Source organism: Callospermophilus lateralis, chromosome 6 (assembly GCF_048772815.1).
Source record: "Callospermophilus lateralis isolate mCalLat2 chromosome 6, mCalLat2.hap1, whole genome shotgun sequence".
Lineage (NCBI taxonomy): Eukaryota > Metazoa > Chordata > Mammalia > Rodentia > Sciuridae > Callospermophilus > Callospermophilus lateralis.
The window spans coordinates 17,256,048-17,275,143 of record NC_135310.1 but is presented as its reverse complement, the minus strand read 5'-3'; the positions used below and the strand labels follow the sequence as shown (position 1 = coordinate 17,275,143).

At 52.5% G+C, this 19,096-nt stretch overlaps 1 protein-coding gene and 1 long non-coding RNA gene across 3 annotated transcripts in view; one reads left to right on the top strand and one right to left on the bottom strand.

Moving 5' to 3' along the window:
* The window catches only part of LOC143401104 (uncharacterized), a 62,730-nt gene extending 53,748 nt beyond the window's left edge, over window positions 1–8,982 (bottom strand). For both annotated transcript variants that reach the window (XR_013091600.2, XR_013091599.2), the window contains exon 1: window positions 8,817–8,982. This is a non-coding gene — a long non-coding RNA (uncharacterized LOC143401104). The remainder of the gene's footprint in view (window positions 1–8,816) is intronic.
* Window positions 8,983–10,180: 1,198 nt separating this feature from the next.
* On the top strand, window positions 10,181–18,876 carry LOC143401797 (FERM domain-containing protein 1-like). Its single transcript, XM_076859424.2, has 11 exons — window positions 10,181–10,277; window positions 12,834–12,910; window positions 13,155–13,231; window positions 13,936–14,122; window positions 15,101–15,256; window positions 15,873–15,938; window positions 16,012–16,080; window positions 16,680–16,854; window positions 17,615–17,887; window positions 18,602–18,681; window positions 18,745–18,876. Exons 1-11 carry the CDS (start codon window positions 10,196–10,198, stop codon window positions 18,874–18,876), a joined length of 1,374 nt encoding a protein of 457 aa, XP_076715539.2. The 5' UTR covers window positions 10,181–10,195.
* The last annotated feature ends 220 nt before the right edge of the window (window positions 18,877–19,096 follow it).

Sequence of the window (19,096 nt, the reverse complement as noted above, 5' to 3'; positions counted from 1 at the left end):
TGAAATCCCATCTCTAAAAGCAACCACCTCTATCTTTGAACACTTTGTAGCCATCCTTAGTTGGGGCAATTCCCAGCTTGGGACACTGGCTGGGGGCCCTGAAGCAACAACAAGGACCTATACTTCCCAACACCCACCTCTCCCCCGCAGCCACTAAAGCGGCACAGTGCTTGTGGCTATGCAGCTGGTCCATACCTCACAAAGCCTGGCCCTGGACTGCCCAATAGAGAATAGCTCTCCATAACAGGTGCATATCCCCCAGAGCACAGCCTACAAGACCTCCAGAGAAAGAGGTTCCTAATTGGGAAGTAGAAAGGGAGAGGGTGAATGAGATACAGTTGAAAGACGAAATTAGAGACTAGGAATTGTTAGATCTAGAGGTGATATAAGGAGATAAGACCAGGTGCCCACATAACCCGAGCAGGCCCCAAAGGAGAACAGCAGGGTTCAGTCTCGCAAGAGGGACTAGTAAGTGCTGTACCCCACTTCCAGGAGCTCTGCCCTCAAGACCAACCCTCCCCCCTAATAACCTTCACCATCCTGAGGGTGGATATACCACCAAGTACTTTTCAAGAATTTTCTAGAATTAGTAAATGAATTCAGCAAAGTAGCAGGATATAAAATCAACACCCATAAATCAAAGGCATTTCTGTATATCAGCAACAAATCCTCAGAAAGGAAAATGAGGAAAACTACCCCATTTACAATAGCCTCAAAAAAATAAACTAAAATATTTGAGAATCAATTTAACAAAAGAGGTGAAAGACCTCTTCAATAAAAACTACAGAACCCTAAAGAAAGAAATCAAGAAAGACCTTAGAAGATGGAAAGACCTAACTTCTCCTGGATAGGCAGAATTAATATTATCAAAATCATACTACCAAAAGAACTATACAGGGGCTGGGGATGTGGCTCAAGCGATAGCGCACTCGCCTGGCATACGTGCGGCCGGGGTTCGATCCTCAGCACCACATTCAAACAAAGATGTTGTGTCCGCCAAAAACTAAAAAATAAATATTAAAATTCTCTCTAAAAAAACTATACAGATTTAATGCAATTTCAATCAAAATCCCAGTGGCATTCCTCATAGAAATAGAAAAAGCAATCATAAAAATCATCTGAAAACATAAGACACCCAGAATAGCTAAAGCCATGTTTAGCAGGAAAAGTGAAGCAAGTGGCATCACTGTACCAGATCTTAAAATATACTACAGAGCATAGTAAAAACAGCATGGTATTGGCACCAAAACAGACTGGTACACCAATTGTACAGAATAGAGGGCACAGAGACTAACCCACAAAATTGCAATTATCTTATATTAGACAAAAGTGCCAAAAACATACATTGGAGAAAAGATAGACTCTTCAACAAATGGTGCTGGGAAAACTGGAAATACATATGCTGCAAAATTAAATTAAACCTCTATATCTCACTATGCACAAAACTCAATTCAAAGTGGATCAAGGACCTAGGAATTAAACCAGAAACCCTGTGTCTAATAGAAGAAAAAATAGACCCTAATATCCACCATGTGGGATTAGGCCCCAACTTTCTTAATAAAACTTCTTTGGTGCAAGAATTAAAATCAAAAATCAATAAGTGGGATGGACTCAAATTAAAAAGTTTCTTCTTGGCAAAAGAAACAATCTGTCAGGTCAATAGAGAGCCTACATTCTGGGAATAAATATTTACCCCTCACACATCAGATGGAGCACTAATCTCTAGGGTATATAAAGAACTCAAAAAGCTAAACACCAAAAAACAAATAACACAATAAATGGGCCAAGAACCTGAACAGACACTTCTCAGAAGATGATATACATCAATCAACAAATATATGAAAAAATGTTCATCATCGCTAGCAATTAGAGAAATGCAAATCAAACCTATTCTAAGATTTTATCTCACTCCCCTCAGAATGGCAGCTATTATGAACACAAGCAATAATAGGTAGTTTTGTGAAGGTTGTCATTCTCATTTTAATGGTGATCACATCAAATCTGTAAACCATTTTTGACAAAATGGTCATTTTGACAATATTAAGTCTGCCTACTCATCTTCTAAGGTCTTCCTTTAACCCAGGGTCTGGTGAGTGCAGCCCTATCACTGAGTCCTATTGTGTATAATTATAATGCACTAATTTTTAAAAACCCCCAAAATATTTTTTTGAAAATTCTTTTTTTTGCATTTAACTGTTTTTATTTTTCAAAAATACAGATGCATTTCAGAATACTTTCTTTGTAACAATTGAATAGTTTTCTAGTAGAAGGATTTACCAAAATTTAGTTAACAATTTCTTAGTGATTGAAAAAGGGATATTTCAAATGTAAGAAATTTCGTTTTGATATTTTTAATTTTAATTTAATTCCCTCTTATTCTTGGTGCAGTATAGTTGTGGTAATGTTCGTATTTGTTGTTACATAGTCGTTCAAGCACAATATAGCAACAGAATTTAGCCAATATAATTCCCCTGTATTTCCATTCTCTCCTCTCCTCCTCCCTCTGGTGGGTCTTTTTCCTCTACTCTACTGATCTCCCTTTGATTTTTCATGAGACACCCCGCCTTTCTTTTCCTTTAAAAAAGAATTCTAAAAAGTAGACATCACATGAACTTGGAAGCAACTGGACCTGCCACTGTGACTCAGAACAACCTTTGATAGAGACATCTGTGCTGGGCAAAGGTGCCAGGTGGAGTTCATGGCAATTCCTCCCTGGAAAGGCACAACACCGCCCCTGGAGTGCAGAATTGAATGCCACCACAGCGGGAAAACTTAAAGCATTTTCTGTCATGCTCTTGGGTCTCTGGAGAGAGAGACTCTTCCCCACTTCTGAAAACGAAAGTGGCACTGGGGACCCTTACCAAGTCTTCTTGCTTCCTCGCATCCTCCTGCCCTTATTTTAATTTAATTTTATTTTTAAAAGATGAACACAATATCTTTATTGAGTTTTATGGGCTGCTGAGGCTCTACCCAGTGCGAGGCAATGGCTCTACCCCTGAGCTCTAATCCCAGCCCCTGCCCTAACTTTTCCCTCTCTTTCCTGCTCCCTGGGCTACCTGGGTCCCCAGGCTCCCACCGCTGGAGCAAGGTGCAGAACCCCCCACGGGGACGCAGACCAGGGGAAGCCTAGGGACTGAAGGCAGGAGCAGAGCCAGGAATGAGCAGGGGGTGGACCGTACCTGCCATGGGTCCCAGCTCTGGAGCCCTGGAGACCTGCCTCCTGGTGCCAGGCCTTTAAAGCCCAAGGCCCCTCCATCCTGGTGCCCAGTGCCCTACTTCCCCTCTGCTGCTGTCGCCTGGGTCCCAGTTCCTGGGAGCATGCAGGCCAGACACTCCCCAGCGACTCTGGCGGCTTGGCCTCTGGCTTCTGCCCTTCCAGCCTCACTCCCTGCACCACCCTGGCTGAGACCCAGAGAAGGTGAACCCAAATCAAAGGATAAAGTTGGGGCCTCCAGTTTCATCCTCTTTCCCACCTTCGGACTCTGAAAAGACCAAAGAATTTCGGTCACCCAGTAAGCTCCCATCTAAAATCAACGTGGTGGAAGTCAGCTAGACCACCATCAAGTGTAGTTCTGGGTAGATTCTGTGCCCTGGAGCCTAAACCTTCAGGAAAAACTCTGAAAGCACAAGTAAAAAGCAACTTCTCCTTTATGAAAAGTTCTGACAGCAAAACAGGAAATGCCCAGCTCTGCTGCCATTTTGAAGCAGAAAGAATCATTTTTTCCCTTTTTGTTTAGAGGTAGTGAGGATTGAATCCAGGCACACTCCACCATGGAGCTAAATCCTCTGCTCCTCTAAAAATTTTAAATTTTGGACAGCATGTCCCTAAATCGCCTAGGCCGGCCTGGAACTTCCCATAGTTCTGCTTCACCTCCAAGAAGCTGGGATCACAGGCATGTGCAGCAGCACCTGGCTATGATTAACCTCTTAGGGTTTCCTTTGGTCACTTTTATTGTTATCTGGGGATCCAATCATTTAAACATCCATTCAACCACTAGGTAAGCACCATTTAAATAACTTCAAATACACATTTCAGGCCAGTGGGGGGATGAGTGAAATGATCACCTGAATCTAAGACCACTCTGGCTTCTTGATGAGTGGCCCCTGGCCTGAGATCTCTTATTCTGCCATCCAGGTTCAGACACAGAGCCCCATCTCATGGTCTGGACCTCAGGCCTGTGGCATCAAAGAGGGGGAAAGTAACTACTGAGTTAGGAAAGCCCTGGTGAGGGATCAGCTTGTCTAAGTGCAGGGCACTTGCATAATCTCTTCCTTGACCTTCATTCCACCAGAGACCACTAACTGACAGAAGTGGAAATTGATGCAGGAAAGTGTTTAAAAAAGGAGTGCAACACTCATCAGTCAAAATGTCATGACTTCTATTTCTGAAAATACAATCTACAACTCACACTCTTTTAGCCAACTCTGGAGCTGATTCCATCTCCATTTGGGATCTGGTTTGAGTTTGGTGGCCAGTAACTTCCTCCTGACCCACTTGCTTACTCGACTAAGCTCCCTTCTGTTATTGTTATTATTTTAATTAGAATATTATAATTCTCTATATAAGTGGGATTCAGTGTGGTCCATTTATCCATGGACATAACACAATTTCATACCCTATCGCCTTCTCTCGTCCCATTCTCTTGATTCCCCCTTCTCTATTGTCAACTTTAGTCTTTAAGGGACAAATATCCTGTAGGCTTTCTATCTTCAATATATTTTTAACATACTTAGCAGAGAAATTCTAAAGTTTTCTTCTTAAGTTTCTGTCCTTGGTTATTCAAACACTAATCTAGACCCAGCTCTGAGAGGGTTTTGTAGCTGAAATTATAAAGCAGTTGACCCTCCAATAGAAAAGCCTTTCCAGGTTACCTGAGGGGGCCCAGGGCCATCAGATGAGCTCTTAAAATCAGAGGACTTTCTCAGGCTGGAGGCAAGAAGGAGGAAGCAGAAGGAGAAGTTTGACTGTAAGCAAGAGAAGGATTAGATGTGCTGTTGCTGGATCTGAGGTGTGTGGACCAGAGAGAGGCCTCTTAAAGTGAAGGAGTGCCCTGCTCACAGCCAGCAAGGAAGTGGATTCTGCCAACAATCTGAATGCCCTTGGAAGCACATCTTTTTCAAAGCTTTTGCGTCACAGTTCAGCTCTTCAACATCTTGATTTTGACCTTTTGAAATCCAAAGTGGAGACATCAGTTGAGCCAACTCAGATTTCTGACCTAATGAATTGTAAGATAATAAATGTGTTGATTTGAGCAGCTAGGTTTGGGATAATTTGTCATGACTGCAATAAAAAATGAATACCAACTCCTTCCCATTTAAATGAGAACTTGACTGGATATAAAGTTCTTTTCCACAATGCTTTAGAAATAATATTCCTTTGTCCCCATGTGACCAGGGTGGCTGTCCAGGAATCTGTTGCTGTGCTTGCTTCTTACTTGTTTCTCAGGGCCATCTGGGAAGGGAGCTAGAAGGCTGTGCTGGTTTGTGAACTCTGCTGAGTTTTACAGTCTACTTCGTTGCCAGTCATGGTCTCATGGATATGGGGAGGTTTAATTTGTTTCTCTTTTTTTCATAGGTGCCGTCATAGATACGACAAATGTAATGTTTCACTTTTATTCAGCTACTACTGGTCATATCTTCGCCTCTCTTTTATAAAAACCAAATTCATTGAGCTAACACTCCTCCTTATCTTTGGAAGTATGTTAGAATATGTAGGCATTTTTCAACTTTTGAGGCATATTCCCAGGCTACAGAAGTAAAAAGAGATGCATGGTATTACTTCTGCATGAGTCATCTTACCAACCTGTCAATTCTGAAAATCATATTTCCATGCAGCACCATCTTCATGTTGGCACAGGGAAAAATAATTATTTTTTTTTTCAGTAAAAACAATTTAGCTTTTAAACAAAGTGAATTCTCGAACTACATTAAGTACACTTTGACCTCCAGGATTTTATAGATTTCAAAAAAACATTTACTATAATTATGATAGTTATTTTAATAAAACATACACTCCTTTTCAGTCATCGGAAGCACATGTTAATCATAGGCTTTAACACTAGTCATACTTTCAGCTTCATTAATCAGATATTATGAGATATTTTATGGCAGAGGTTTTTTTCAAAATTTTTATTATTATAATGTGTTATACATAGTACACATATAGAGCACAATTTTTTGTCTCTGTACACACCATTTGTGACTTCATACATGCGCTTAGCGTAATGATGTCCATCTCATTCCACCAACTTTCCTACCCATACCCCTTTCCTTCCCCTCCCTTCCCTTTGCCCTATTTAAAGTTCCTCCATTCCTCCCTTTCTTCCCCCGCCCATCACCATTATGGATCAGCATCCATGTATCAGAGAAAACATTCAGCCTTTGGTTTTTTGGGATTGTCTTACTTCACTTAGCATGATATTCTCCATTTCCATCCATTTACTTTCAAATACCATGATTTAATTCTCTTTTAATGCTGAGTAATATTCCATTCTGTATATATACCACAGTTTCTTTATTCATTCATCTGTTGAAGGCATCTTGGTTCCACAATTTAGCTATTGTGAATTGTGATGCTATGAACATTGATGTGGCTGTGTTCCTGTAGTATGTTGTTTTTAAGTCCTTTGGATATAGACCGAGGAGAGGAATAGCTGGGTCAAATGGTGGTTCCATTCCCAATTTGTCAAGAAATCTCCACACTGCTTTCCATATTGGCTGCACCAATTTGCAGTCCCACCAGCAGTGTATGAGTGTACCTTTCCCCTCCACATCCTCACCAACACCTTTATTGCTTGTGTTCATGTGGAAGAATAAAAGAACCAGAGTAGCCAAAGCAATTATGAGTAAGAACAGCGATGCGGGAGGCATGTGACCTGATCTCAAATTATACTACAGAGGTATGGGGGGGGAACACATGGTATTGGGGGGAGGGAATATGAAGATCAATAGAATAGAATAGAAACCACAAAGACAAACCCACCTAGATTTAGTTATCTAATTTTTGACAAAGGTGCAAGAAAGATATGTTGGAGAAAAGTCAGCCTTTTTATTGGTGCTGGGAAAACTGGATATCCATATGTAGGAAATGAAACTAGCCTGTCTGTCAACCTGCACAAAAGACATATCAAAATGGTTGAAAGTCTCAGGATTTAGATCAGAACCCTTGAAACTGCTAGAAGAAAGCATAGGTCAACACTCAGAGCATATAGATACAGGAACCAACATCCTTCACAAGATGCCCAAAGTACAAGAAATAAAACCAAGATTAAATAAGTGGGATGCCATCCAAATAAAAAGCTTCTACACAGCAAGGGAAATAATTGAGAACATGAAGAGAGAGCATACATTAAGGGGGGAAAATCTGTCAGCTTTCCTCTGACAAGGGATTAATATCCAGAATACATAAAGAACTCAAAAAATTTCTCACCAAAAGGGTGAAAAAAAAAAGGCACCCAAATAACACAATCAACAAGTGGACAAAAGAAGTAAACAAACATTTTTCAAGAGAAGAAACACAAATGGCCAAGAAACATATGAAAACATGTTTACATCCTTAGCAATTACCAAAGTGCAAATCAAAACTATACTGAGATTTCATCTCAACCCAGTTAGAATGACAATCATGAAAACTACAAATACCAAAAATTGCTGATGAGGATGAGAGGGAAAGGAACAATCAAGCATTGTTCATGGGGCTGCAAATTGCTATAACCACTTTTGAAAGCAGTATGGAGATTCCTCAGAAGACTTGGAATCAAACCACCACATGACCCAGCTATTACACTCCTTGGTATTTATCCAAAAGAACTAAAATCAGGATACTATAATGATGTGTGCATACTAATGTTTCGAGCAGCACAATTCACAATAGTTCAGTTATGGAACCACCCAGGGACTCATCGACATTGAATGGATAAAGAAAATGTGCTAAACTTACACAGTGAGGTTTAATTCAATCACAAAGAAGAATGGAATTATATCATTTGCTGGTAAATAAATGGATGGACCTGGAGAACATCATGCTAAGTGAAATAAGACAGACTCTGAAAGCTAAAGGTTGAATGTTTTCCCTCTCATAGTTAGAAAGGGAAAAAAGAAAAAGAATTTAAAGATAAAGGGGGGAATCTCATGAAAATAGAGGGAAAGGGCAAACAATGGAGTAAAGAAAAGGGCTGGAGAGGGAGGAATGAAGGGAGGGGATAGGGAAGTACTGGGTAACAAAATCTACCAGATTGTGCTATGTGCATGGATGATATGGCACACATCCCATTCTTATATGTAAGTATAATGAACCACTGCAAATATTTTACATGAGGATGTGCAGGGCTGGTGGGGGAAAACAGTAACCTATTGATAGGAATGTGTAGTGGCAGATCAGGAGCCACTCATCAAGAAGCCAGTGGTACAGAACCCCTGGATTCGATCCCTAGTACCTCAAAACAGAAAGAAAGATCTTTTCTGCAAGCCTCAAGGGCAGAGTAGAGAAAGCATTTCCTGTCTGAATGTCACAACTCCTAAAAGAGAAGTTGCTTTTGCTTTTGCTTTCGGAGAGTTTTTCCTGAAGGTTTTGGGATCAAGGGACTCAGAGTCTACTGAAAACTATCCCTGATGGTAGACTACCTAACAACTGCCTTCAGCAATGTTGATTTCAGACCGGACTCTTGGGGGGTAAAGAAATTCTTTGGTCTTTTAGAATAAAAGGGATGAATCTGGGGGCTGGAATTCAAGGAGCTAAACACCCAGGCCCAAGAAGTCCCTAGAGGAGGCAGGAAAAAGGATAAGGCCACAGGTCCCAACTTTACCCTTTGCTTTACCTCCACCTTCTCCGGGTAATAGCCAGGTCCGCGCGAGAGTGAGAGGAGGAGGTCGGAAGCCAGTGGCTGGGAGGCAACCAGAGTCCCTGGGCGCGCGCTCTGCACCATCGCAGAAAGCGAAACGAGGGCCAATTCCTACCTCCACAGCGATCCCGATGACGATGAGGACACCCTGAGCCAAGCAGCTTCCAAAAGATCGAGGGGCGGAGCTGCGATCAGACGCAGGGGACGCAAGGGGAGTGGTACAGGGGGCGGGGCCTTAGGTTTCAAAGGCTCTTATGCTGGAGGAGGTCTCCCAATGATCTCCAGCACAGTGACCCTGGCCAGTGCAGGCCTACTTACTCTCATTCTTAGCGTCCATTCTAACCTTGTTTTCTTTGAGCGGGTGCCGGCTGTAGAGTTGGAAGGTCGAACTTATGAGGACACCTTCGTCCCCTCCACACTCCCCAGACTTCCCCTGCGGGTTAGGTGCCGCCGGTTCTCGTCCCCGCAGCAGGTTCTCCACCCTGCGTCTGCGCTGGGAGCCAGGGGACCCAGGTAGCCCAGGGAGCAGAAAAGAAAGGAAAAAGTTAGGGCAGGAGGATGGGAGGGGGCGAGGTGGCAGGAGAGATACAGATGGCTTATTGTAAATCCCCAGTGCCACCTCCATACAAGAAGTGGGACGCGTGCAGGGTCCAGCCACAGAGACGATCCGAAGGATGATTCTGTAAGTCACTTGACCGGGCGGGGGAATACGAGGGGGCGAAACTACGGCCAGATGCGGGAGGCAGAGTGCTACCGGCGGGGGTGAGGGCGGGTGTCGGGACTCGACCATTGAAGGCTCTGATCGCTGCCCAGGTACAGCGGCGCTCCGGAGCTCCTTAAGGATGGCAGGTGCAGAACCCGCTATTCTCATTCACATCATCCAGGCTCTGTTCCCGCCTTAATTTCTTTGGTCTGTGCGGGCCGGTGAGTGGAGGGATCCAACATATGGGGACACCTCCATCCTCTCCTCACTCCCCAGACTTTCCCTGAGGGCTTTGTCCCTCTGGTCCACAGCAGGTTCTCCACTCTGAGCCTGCGGTTGGAGCCCCGGGACCAAGGTAGCCCAGGGAGCGGAAAAGAGAGGAAAAAGTTAGGGCAGGCAGATGGGAGGGAGCGAGATAGCCTGGTATAGGTCCCCAGTGTCACCAAGGAAGCGGAACGACCACCAGATCCATCCACAGCAGCGATTCTGAAACAGTACTGTGTCCTGGGCATCCGGAGGGCACGGGGGAGGGGAAGAGGAGTAGGCGGAGGGATGTGCCAACGCAGGAGGCGGGCATTGCTGGGGGCGGGCCCTGGGACTTTAAAAGCTCTCACCGCGGCCAACGTCCCACGGGATCAAGAGCTCCTTAACTATGGCCAGAGTAGTCTGCGCTACTCTGATTCTTATCATCGAGGCTCTACTCCAGCCTGACTTTCTTTGGGCGGTGCCAGACGGTGAGTTGCGGGATCCAACTTATGGGGACACCGCTGTCCCCACCTTATTCCCCAGGCTTCTCCTGCGGATTCTGGGTCACAGTTCATCTCAGCAGGTTCTGGATCCTGCAGCTGCGGTGGGAGCGGCGGGACCGAGGGGGCCCAGGGAGCGGAAAAGAGACAAAAAAGTAAGGGCAGGAGGATGCGAGGGAGCGAGATGGCAGAAGACAGCGAGATGGCTTGGTGTAGGTCCCCAGTGCCACCATCGTAATCTGAACGGTGTTCCGATGATTCTAATCTGAACGATGTTCCCATGATTTCCCTGGGACACCAGGGCCCGGGCAGCAGGAGGACGTGCGCTTTGGAGGGAGGGGGAGGGAGGATGGGGACGAATAGGCGGAGCTACAGCCAAACGCCAGAATTGGGCGCTGCGGGGGGCGGGGCCTCGGACTTGACAGGCTCCCACAGCTGCCGGGTCCTGCCCTGCTCCTGGGCTTCTTAAGGCTGGTAGGTGTAGTCTGAGCTACTCTCATTCTTAGCGTTCAGGCTCTGCTCCCGCCTTACTTTCTTTGGAGGGCGCCAAATCGAACTTACGGGGACACCTCTGTCCCCCCTTCTCAGTCCCCAGACCTCCCCTGCGGGCTCTGCCCCTCAAGTGCGTGTCCTGCTTCAGGTGCTTGACACTGCACCTGCGGAGGGAGCCACAGACCAAGTTAGACCAGGGAGCCAAAGACAGGAAAAGGGTAAAGGCAGGAAAAACCTTTGGGCCCGAGTGAGCTGCAGGCTTGTTGAGGGCTCTCCTGCCTCAGGAGGCTGGAGTCACACTTGGAAGGGGCTTCAGGACTTTAACATGTCATTTTTTGGAGCAGGTTGAGGTGACAGCAAAACTGAGCAGAAGGAAAAAGTATTTCTCATGTACGTCCCACCCAGTGTCCACATCCCAGCAGGAACCTACAGGGACACATCCGTGTCACCAGAGTCCATGGTGACATGAGGCTCACCCCTGGTGTCAGACACTGTGCAGTGCCCTCGGTGTCACCCAGCAGTGCCATGGCCCTGAAGCCCTCCCTACCCACCCCCACCACCGCGGGTCCTCTGCTGAGTCCCTGCCCTGTCCACAGTGCTGCCCCTCCAGACGGCTCTCCCTTGGTGACAAGCAGTCACGTCGGCGCCAAGCCCTCCACAGCTGGGGCTGAGTCCTTGTCATCAGTGACTGACCCTCCACTCTCTGGATGTGCCACAGGCTTTCCTAGTCACCTGCCAAAGGACATCTCGTACAAAGGACAGTTTGCTTCCTTCAAGCAAGAAATTATGGCCTGACTCAGGAGATGACCTGGTCAGGGAGGCAGGGCTGTCTGACCCCAAGGCAGAGACCATCTTCCCAGAGAGCCAGGGACCAGGGTCAGGGCTGGCCAGACTTAGGCTGTGGGGGAGGAGCGGAAGGCCGAGGTCGTTCAGAGCAGATGGGCTCTCGGCCGCCAGCCGGGCCACAGGGTTCAAAGTCTGATGTGTTAGGGACAGAATTGGGAGAGATACACGTGACCCTGGAGGTTCTGGGGTCCTCTCCCGCCTGTGTCCTCTCTGCCTCCTTCCCGGTGTCTTCGCATTGCTGTCCCTCTGGGCTGCATGTCCAGTCCCGTTCCTGGTGGATCAGGACACCCTGGAGGCTCACTTAAGTTGAGCAGTCCCTGAGGCCCGGGGGTCAGGGCTCTGACATTGGGGACACAGCTCAGCCCCTAACTCCTGGCCCTGGTGAGCCTGGGAACTCAGCTGGACCCCAGCCCGCTGTCTGTCAGGTCCGTGGGGCTCTGGGGGAGACAGAGGCAGGCCAGGCAGAGTCGGGAGGCCTGGGCCCCCAGCCCTGGACCCCGTGGAGCCTCCGGGCATTTCCAGGCCTCTCTCTACCTGGGCAGGACTGCTGGTCCCAGTGCCATGTCCAGCCGGGTGTCTGAAGGTGGCAGCTGGACTGGGATGTGCTCAGTGGGCAGAACAGGTTAAAACTGCCAGGGACAGCCGGTGACACTGGCCTGCAGCACACTGTCCTCACCGTGGCCCAGCAGCTCCTCGGTGGCTCCTGAGGGACGTTTCCTCCCCAGTTCACTTGGAGCTATGCACCTCAGGCCTTGGCATGGAGCCTGTGACAGTGGAGGGAGCCCCCAGCCTCCCCCCTCCAGCTTCTACAGGAAACCACTGTCCTGCCCCAGTGTCACAGCAAGGCTTCCCTCAGCAGAAGCGTCCCCAGCACCCTCCCAGCCACTGGGCCCACGGTGCACTTGGTGGTCGGCATCTGTTGGCGTGGGCAGGCTATAGGGTCCCTCTTGTTCTGTGGCTGGCCAGGGAGCCTGGGGTGCAGGGAAGGTCTGCGGGCCCCGCTGCTCATCCTCATGCCTCCCAGAAGGCTGAGAGTGCGCCAGCCCTCCCTGGGAAGGCCATGCAGGTAACCAGCAGAGGTTGACAGGGCTGTCCCCGCAGCCAGCCCAAGGGAGCAGCCCGCACCAGGTCAGCTAGAGAAGAAGCTGCCCGGCTCGAGGCCCTCGGGAGTGAAGGTGAGTTGCTGACGAAGCCCGTCCTTTCTAGACAATGAGCACGTGTTCATGGACTTGGAGCTCAGGCTCAGCAAGTACTTCTCAGAGGACTGGAAGAGAGGAACTCAAGTAAGTGGGCTGCAGGCCAGGCTGAGCCCGTGTGGGCCTGCGGCTCCCTGCTGGGGCCCCCGCCTCATCTGGGCTTGTCTGGCAGGCACACTGCTGTCCCCACGTCCTCGGTGCCACACCCCACTCGGCCCTTCTCCCCGTAAAAGTAGGATGAAATACTGAGTGTCGCGGCTCCTAAGATCCTGGCGAAGGCCGGGCGTCGGGAGGTGCCCCAGGCCCGCTCTTCCTCACCCTCTCCCAACAGGGAGGCTGGAGGCCCCGCGCGCCCTTCGTCACCTCCCTCAGAGTGCAGTACTACGTGGAGCACGGGAGGGTCATGAGGTAACTGCTCCTGGTGTCCAGGACCTTGCCTGGAAGGATACCCAAGTCCAGAAGCCAAGCCATCTGCCTGTGCCTCAGAACAGCCATGTTGGCGCAGTGTGGGGCCTGACTGGGCCTTTACCTGAAGCATCTGTGCAGACGTGGCAGGAGGGGTTCCCGGGACAGGGGTGGTGGCCTCCCCCAGATGGCCACCTCGGAGCTGGCAGGACAACCAGGAACCCTGATGTTCAGCAAGACAGAGAGAGGGCTGGGGACCCTGAGAAGGCAGGTGGTCGCTGATCCCAGAGGGGGAGGGGAGGGTGCAGGTTCTGGGGAACCGGGAGGTGGGCTGAGGGCAGTGCCCGACTGTATTAGAAGATCTAGGGGAGGCCCCCTGGGCAGCCCGCCTTGTCCTGGAGCTGTGTGTGGCTGACGGCATTGGGCAGTGGGCTCAGGGAACCGGGTTCAGTGCCGCTGTGCCTGAGCCCTTGGGCAGGCCCTTCCCTCCGGGGTCCAGGCTGCTGAAGGCTGCAGCCAGGCCTGGCTGGGCCCCGCTGGGTCAGCAGCTCTCTGCTCACGGAGAAGGGTGCGCCCGGCACTGCCCTGGGTCAGATCAGGCTGTGAACAGGGGAGGCTGGGTGCCCTGGACCAGGCTGGGGCGGGCGGCTGTGCAGACCCCACCCAGGTCCAGCCACTGGACCCCACCCAGCTCTGCTGCCTTCCAGCGACCAGGTGGCCCGGCACCTGGACTACTGCAGCCTGAAGGAGCGGGTGCTGCGGTCCCAGTGCGCACACAGGGAGGAGGCCTACTTCCTGCTGGCCGCCCTCGCGCTGCAGGCAGACCTGGGCAGCCACCACAAGCCGCTGCACGTCGGGCGGTACTTCGAGCCTCAGGCCTATTTCCCACAGTGGGTAAGGACCCCTTGGCACCCTCCTGGGGGGTCACTGACACTGTCCCCAACAGGACTCTACGGGGTCCATGCAGAGGGGAGGCTGCAGAGCTGGGAGGGGCAGGGGGGGAACCTGGGGGAGCCCAAGGCAGGCGTGTGGCCGCGTGGACCAGTGCCCAGGGCCGACTCCGGTGCTCCTGCGCACACTTGGCCAGCTGTGTGACCTGGAGCCAGGGGCTCTCCTCCTCTGAGCCTCTGGACCTGCCCAGCTGTGAAGAACAGCCCACCTGCCCCTTCTCTCCAGGTATCCCAGGGCCCTTTAGGGGCCACTCACGTCCGTGCTTCAGCCCTTCAGTGTCCTGGAGGGGGGGTCAGGGAGCAGAGGAGTCCACCTTGTGTTCCCAGCCCCGGGCACTGTGCCTGACTTCGTGGGGGCACTGAGCACTGGGTTGTCCCTCCAGGGACAGTGGCCCCTGCCCTGGGCAGAGTCCTAGTTTCCCTCCCTGTGGGCGTCTCCTTGTTCCTTGTCTGCCCCAAGCAGCTGGAAACTGTCCGCTCTGCACATTGGTCACTGTGCCCAGGGCTGGGTCCAGTCCTCCAGGTACCCCGTCCCTCTGGACATGGCTGGCCCTCCTCAGATGCACATCCCTCAGGTTTCACCCCATGCACAGACGTAGCCTCCTCCTGGGCTGCTGGGAGCCGTACGGGGAGTCGTGGCTTGTTGGGCGCACACTGCCACCTGGAATCAGCTTGTTTCTGGGTCTCTGTGGTGGGCACTGGGGGGCCCAGAAAGAGAGGGGCTTTCCTTGGGTGCTTTGGGGAACTCCACACACTCATCTCTGTGTCCCCAGCTTGGACAGCAGGCCCAGTCCTCCCGCTGGACAGCTGCAGCTGGGGAGGTCCCCTGCAATGGCAGGAGGCTGGGAGGCTTCCCAAGAAGGAGGCCAACTCAGGGGAGGGGAGGGAAGGAGGGGTGGAGCTGACCTGGGCCCGTCCTCAGGTCATTGCCAAGAGGGGTGTCGACTATATCCTCCGGCACGTGCCCACCGTGCACCGCGAGCAGCAGGAGCTGAGCCCCCAGGCAGCTGTGCTGAGGTTCCTCAGGGACGCCTGTCAGCTCGAGGACGTGCCTGTCCACTTCTTCAGGCTGTATAAGGTTGAGCCCAGAGCGCTGGGGCCCAGGACAGGGGAGGGACAGAGCCCCCGTGCTGACAGCGTGCTGGGACCCTAGGACAGGGCAGGCAGAGTCCCCTGCAGAGGACACTGTAACCTGGATCCCAGAGCAGAGCTGGACCAAGTCCCCACAGGTGACGGTGTGACCAACCATCCTGGGGACGGAGGTCCTCAGGACAGGCTGGTGTGGTGAGGGAGGGAATGTGTTCCCTGGTGGCTGTCCAGAGGTGGTGTGCAGCGCTTCCGCAGGGCTCCAGCGGACCCCGAGGGACTGGGGACCCGAGCCTGCTGGCTCAGCCACGGTTGCTCTGACTTGGGTCTAGTGCTGGGGCCTCGGGCCTGGACTCTGTGTCCACCCGGCCAGGCACACAGGTGACACAGCGCTCAGTCTTTGCGGAGAGGACTGGGTGGATGTTTCTTGGGGCAGGTTAAGGGGTTCAGACACGTTTGGGGAATGGAGACTGAGGGAGTGCCTGGGCAATTGGCAGGAACAGCTCCAGCACACAGAGGGCCAGGGGAGGGTCCAGGACAGAGCTGGGTGGGGCATGGTGGTCTCTGGCCACCCCAGGCCCAGGGCCTCCACCTCTTGCACCTTTCAGGATAAGAAGCGTGAGCACCCCACTTTCCTCCTGGGACTCACCCTCAAGGGAATGCATATCTATCAGGTGAGAGAGGGACTCGCCCCTCCCTGAGACTCGCCCTGGCTGCCCTCGTGGACACAGTGCCTCTGTCTTGCAGGAGGTGAGCCACGCTCCCCAGCTGCTGCATGACTTGCCCTGGCCCTGCATCAGGAAGCTGGCCTTTCTGGTGGGTGTCTGCAAGGGCCCTCAACACTCTAGAGCCCCGGGGCAGATGCATCTCCGTCCTTCGGGGCACGTGCAGGCTCCCTTCCTCCTGGCTCCCGACAGCCCCGGAGGCTCTGGACATGCTCACCCTCGCAGCTGTGCTGGCATGGCCCTGCCGGGATGGGGCGAGTAGCCGAGATGTGAAGGGAGGTCCTGATGCCCTTCTCATTCCATGTGACTCCTGGCTCCCGAGTGGGTCCTAGAGGCACATCTGTGCCCCTCTCATCCGGCTCCAGAGCTGTTACCCTGGGCCCCCTGTGACTGAGAGTGAGGGCCACTGGGTAGAATGGACAGGGAGACTCAGCCCTTTAGGTCCCACCCTGGACACTTGCACCCTCACCCAGCCAAGGCAGGGGTCTGCATAGAGGGCTGCCTTCTCACGGCTAAGGTCAGACAGCCTCCTGATCACTGTGACCAAGAGATCCGTTTGCTCACGGAAGTCAAATCTTTAAAGGGGACCTTGGCCATCGCCCAGTTAGAGGGCCATGCGATGTCTTTCCTATTGCTGGAAGGGTTTTTCAATGTATAAAGCCACATCTATTGTCCCTTCTGTCTACTCAGGGAAAGAAGCTGGAGATCCAGCCCGCTGGGCTGCCCCCATCCCGGAAGCTGGTTTTCTACACGGGTTTTCCCTGGCGCTCCCGGCACCTGCTCCGGCTGCTCCGCTCCAGCCACCAGTTCTACCTCAGTGTGAAGCCCCTGCTGCAGCGGCTGCAGCTGCTGGATGAGGCTGAAGGTGGGCACCTCCCCGCCGGGGTCTGGGCACCTAGCAGATAGCTACTCACCCCCTCTGAGGGGTGGAGATGAAGCGGATTGTCCCTAGAACTTGCCCAGGACCTGGGCCACCCACTCTGGGCTCAGCAAAAGGGTTCTCCCGTAATGGACAGTGGCCTTTCAGCTCCTGTCCCCCAGGCGCTCCGGGTGAAGTGTGGTGGTGACCTGAGCAGAAGCCTAGAGATGGGGGCGGGGTGCAGTCAAGGTGAGGGCTGCTCAGCTCTGTCCGGGCTCCGGAAGCCCCCTTTCCGACTCCTCACATCGTCCCTTGTGCAGAATCAAGGCCACGTGAAGACCTGGCTGCACTGCTGTGCCAGGCCTGGTCTCACTCTCCCAGTCTTCACCTGGGGGCTGTTCTCACTGTGTCCTTAGAGAGCACCAGGAGACAGTCACGTGTGCACACTGCAGTCACAGAGCACGGGTGGGCGTGTGTGTGAGCACGTGTGTGAGCACATGTGTGTCTGCATGGGGGGGTGAGCTTGCACAGATGTGTTTGTCCCTGTGTAACGAGGCAGCCCTAGGGAACACCTGCCCTCAGAACAGGCTGACAGTCTATTCTCTCCCACCCAGCCCTGTCCTGGGTGGCCATGACATCAGGGATGCTCAGGATGAGCCTGTAGCCTGAGACAGCGAGGAAGCCCCAGGAATAGCCTTATGGGCCATGTCCTGGGGCCAGGCCTTCCTCCAAACCCAGCTCTACATCTGTCCCCCACGTCCTGCAGAGAAGAAGCACTACCAGGAGGCCTACATCAGCAACCCGCTGGAACTGGACCCAGAGCTGGCCAGCAGACACAAGAGGGACACTGGCCCGCACCACCACCACCGCCTCTCGCTCAGCTCTGCTGACAGCCACGGCAGTGCCCACACACTGGGCACAGAGGCCGACTCTCAGCATGCAGAATCTGGGGAGGTGTCTGTGGATGAGCCCGTAGAGGCTGAGGGCCTCTGCAGGAAGATGCCGTCCATCAGCTTCAGGGACAGCGGGGGCAGCAAAGGTGGGCTGAGAAGAATGAGGCAGCAAAGAGCCTGGCCTGCCCCAAGTGCCAGACTGCTGGGAGAGGCCAGGCTGCGTGTCACAGTGCCTCTCTGGGAACATGCCCGAATGTACCACCCAGGTCCACCTGGTGTCACCTAAGGCCAGCCAGAGTCATCTGGGGTTGCCCAGGGTTGGCAGATCTGTCACTAACCAGTGTCCACTGCTGGCCTTCACCTCTGATGTCTGGACCAAGTTTTGGTCTAGACCCAGTAGAAATGACCACAGCACCCCGCTGGCCTGGAGAAGTCTGTTCTGACATTGGAGCAGACAGGGTGTCTCGGCCACAGGACAGGGAGGGCTGCTGGGGAAAAGTGGCCACCACTGCCCAGGCCTGGCTTCTCCCAGCCTCAACACAGACGTGCGCTGGGCAGGCTGTGGCCCCAGCTCTGTGGGGAGGTCCTGGGCCTCCTGGGGCAGCTCACCTTCCTCCCCTGATGGAGCCAGGTGGGCAAGGAGAGGGGTCCTGTGTCAGGTGGAACCCGATGCCCTGGGCTCTCTGGGACACACAGGACCACCTCGCAGTGGACACTGTGTGAGGTCACAGACCACCTCGCCTGCAGGCCACGAGGAGTCGGGGCTCCAGGACACAGCACTGGGGCGGGCAGCTGCAGCCCAGCTGCAGGTGAAGGACGGGCCCTGCCAACCCCCGCTCAGGCCCCTTCCTCCTCCTCAGCCTCCTGCTCGGGGCCCTTCACAGTGGTGCAGGTCCCGCTGGCCAGGACCAGAGGCCAGAGCACCGAGGTCCTACACAAGGTAGGGCCCCCTAGGTCCAGGTTGGGCAGTGGGGCCTGCATGTGACCCATGTGTGGCCCACAGGTGGCCATGAATGTGACTGTCCGCATTCTTCCCTCCATCCCCCTCTGCCACGAGTGGGATCTCTGTGGGACAGCCGTCGGTTGGGCCCACACCCCTGATTGCCGCAGCAGAGGCCAGCCAGGGGCTGTGTGATGGTAGCAGAGGACCTGGTGGCGGAGGGTGGTGGGGTGGGGAGGCGCAGCAGGGTTGAAGCAGAACTGCTGCTGCTGGAGTCAGGGGCCTCGAGCTCCTGGAGCAGAGCACCCTGGGCGGGGGCAGGTAGGCCTCAGGCCAAGCCAGGCAGTGGGAGCCGTGCAGGGGTCCAGTCCTCCTGCCAGAGGCAGAGCACACCCAGCAGGGAGCACAGGCTTGT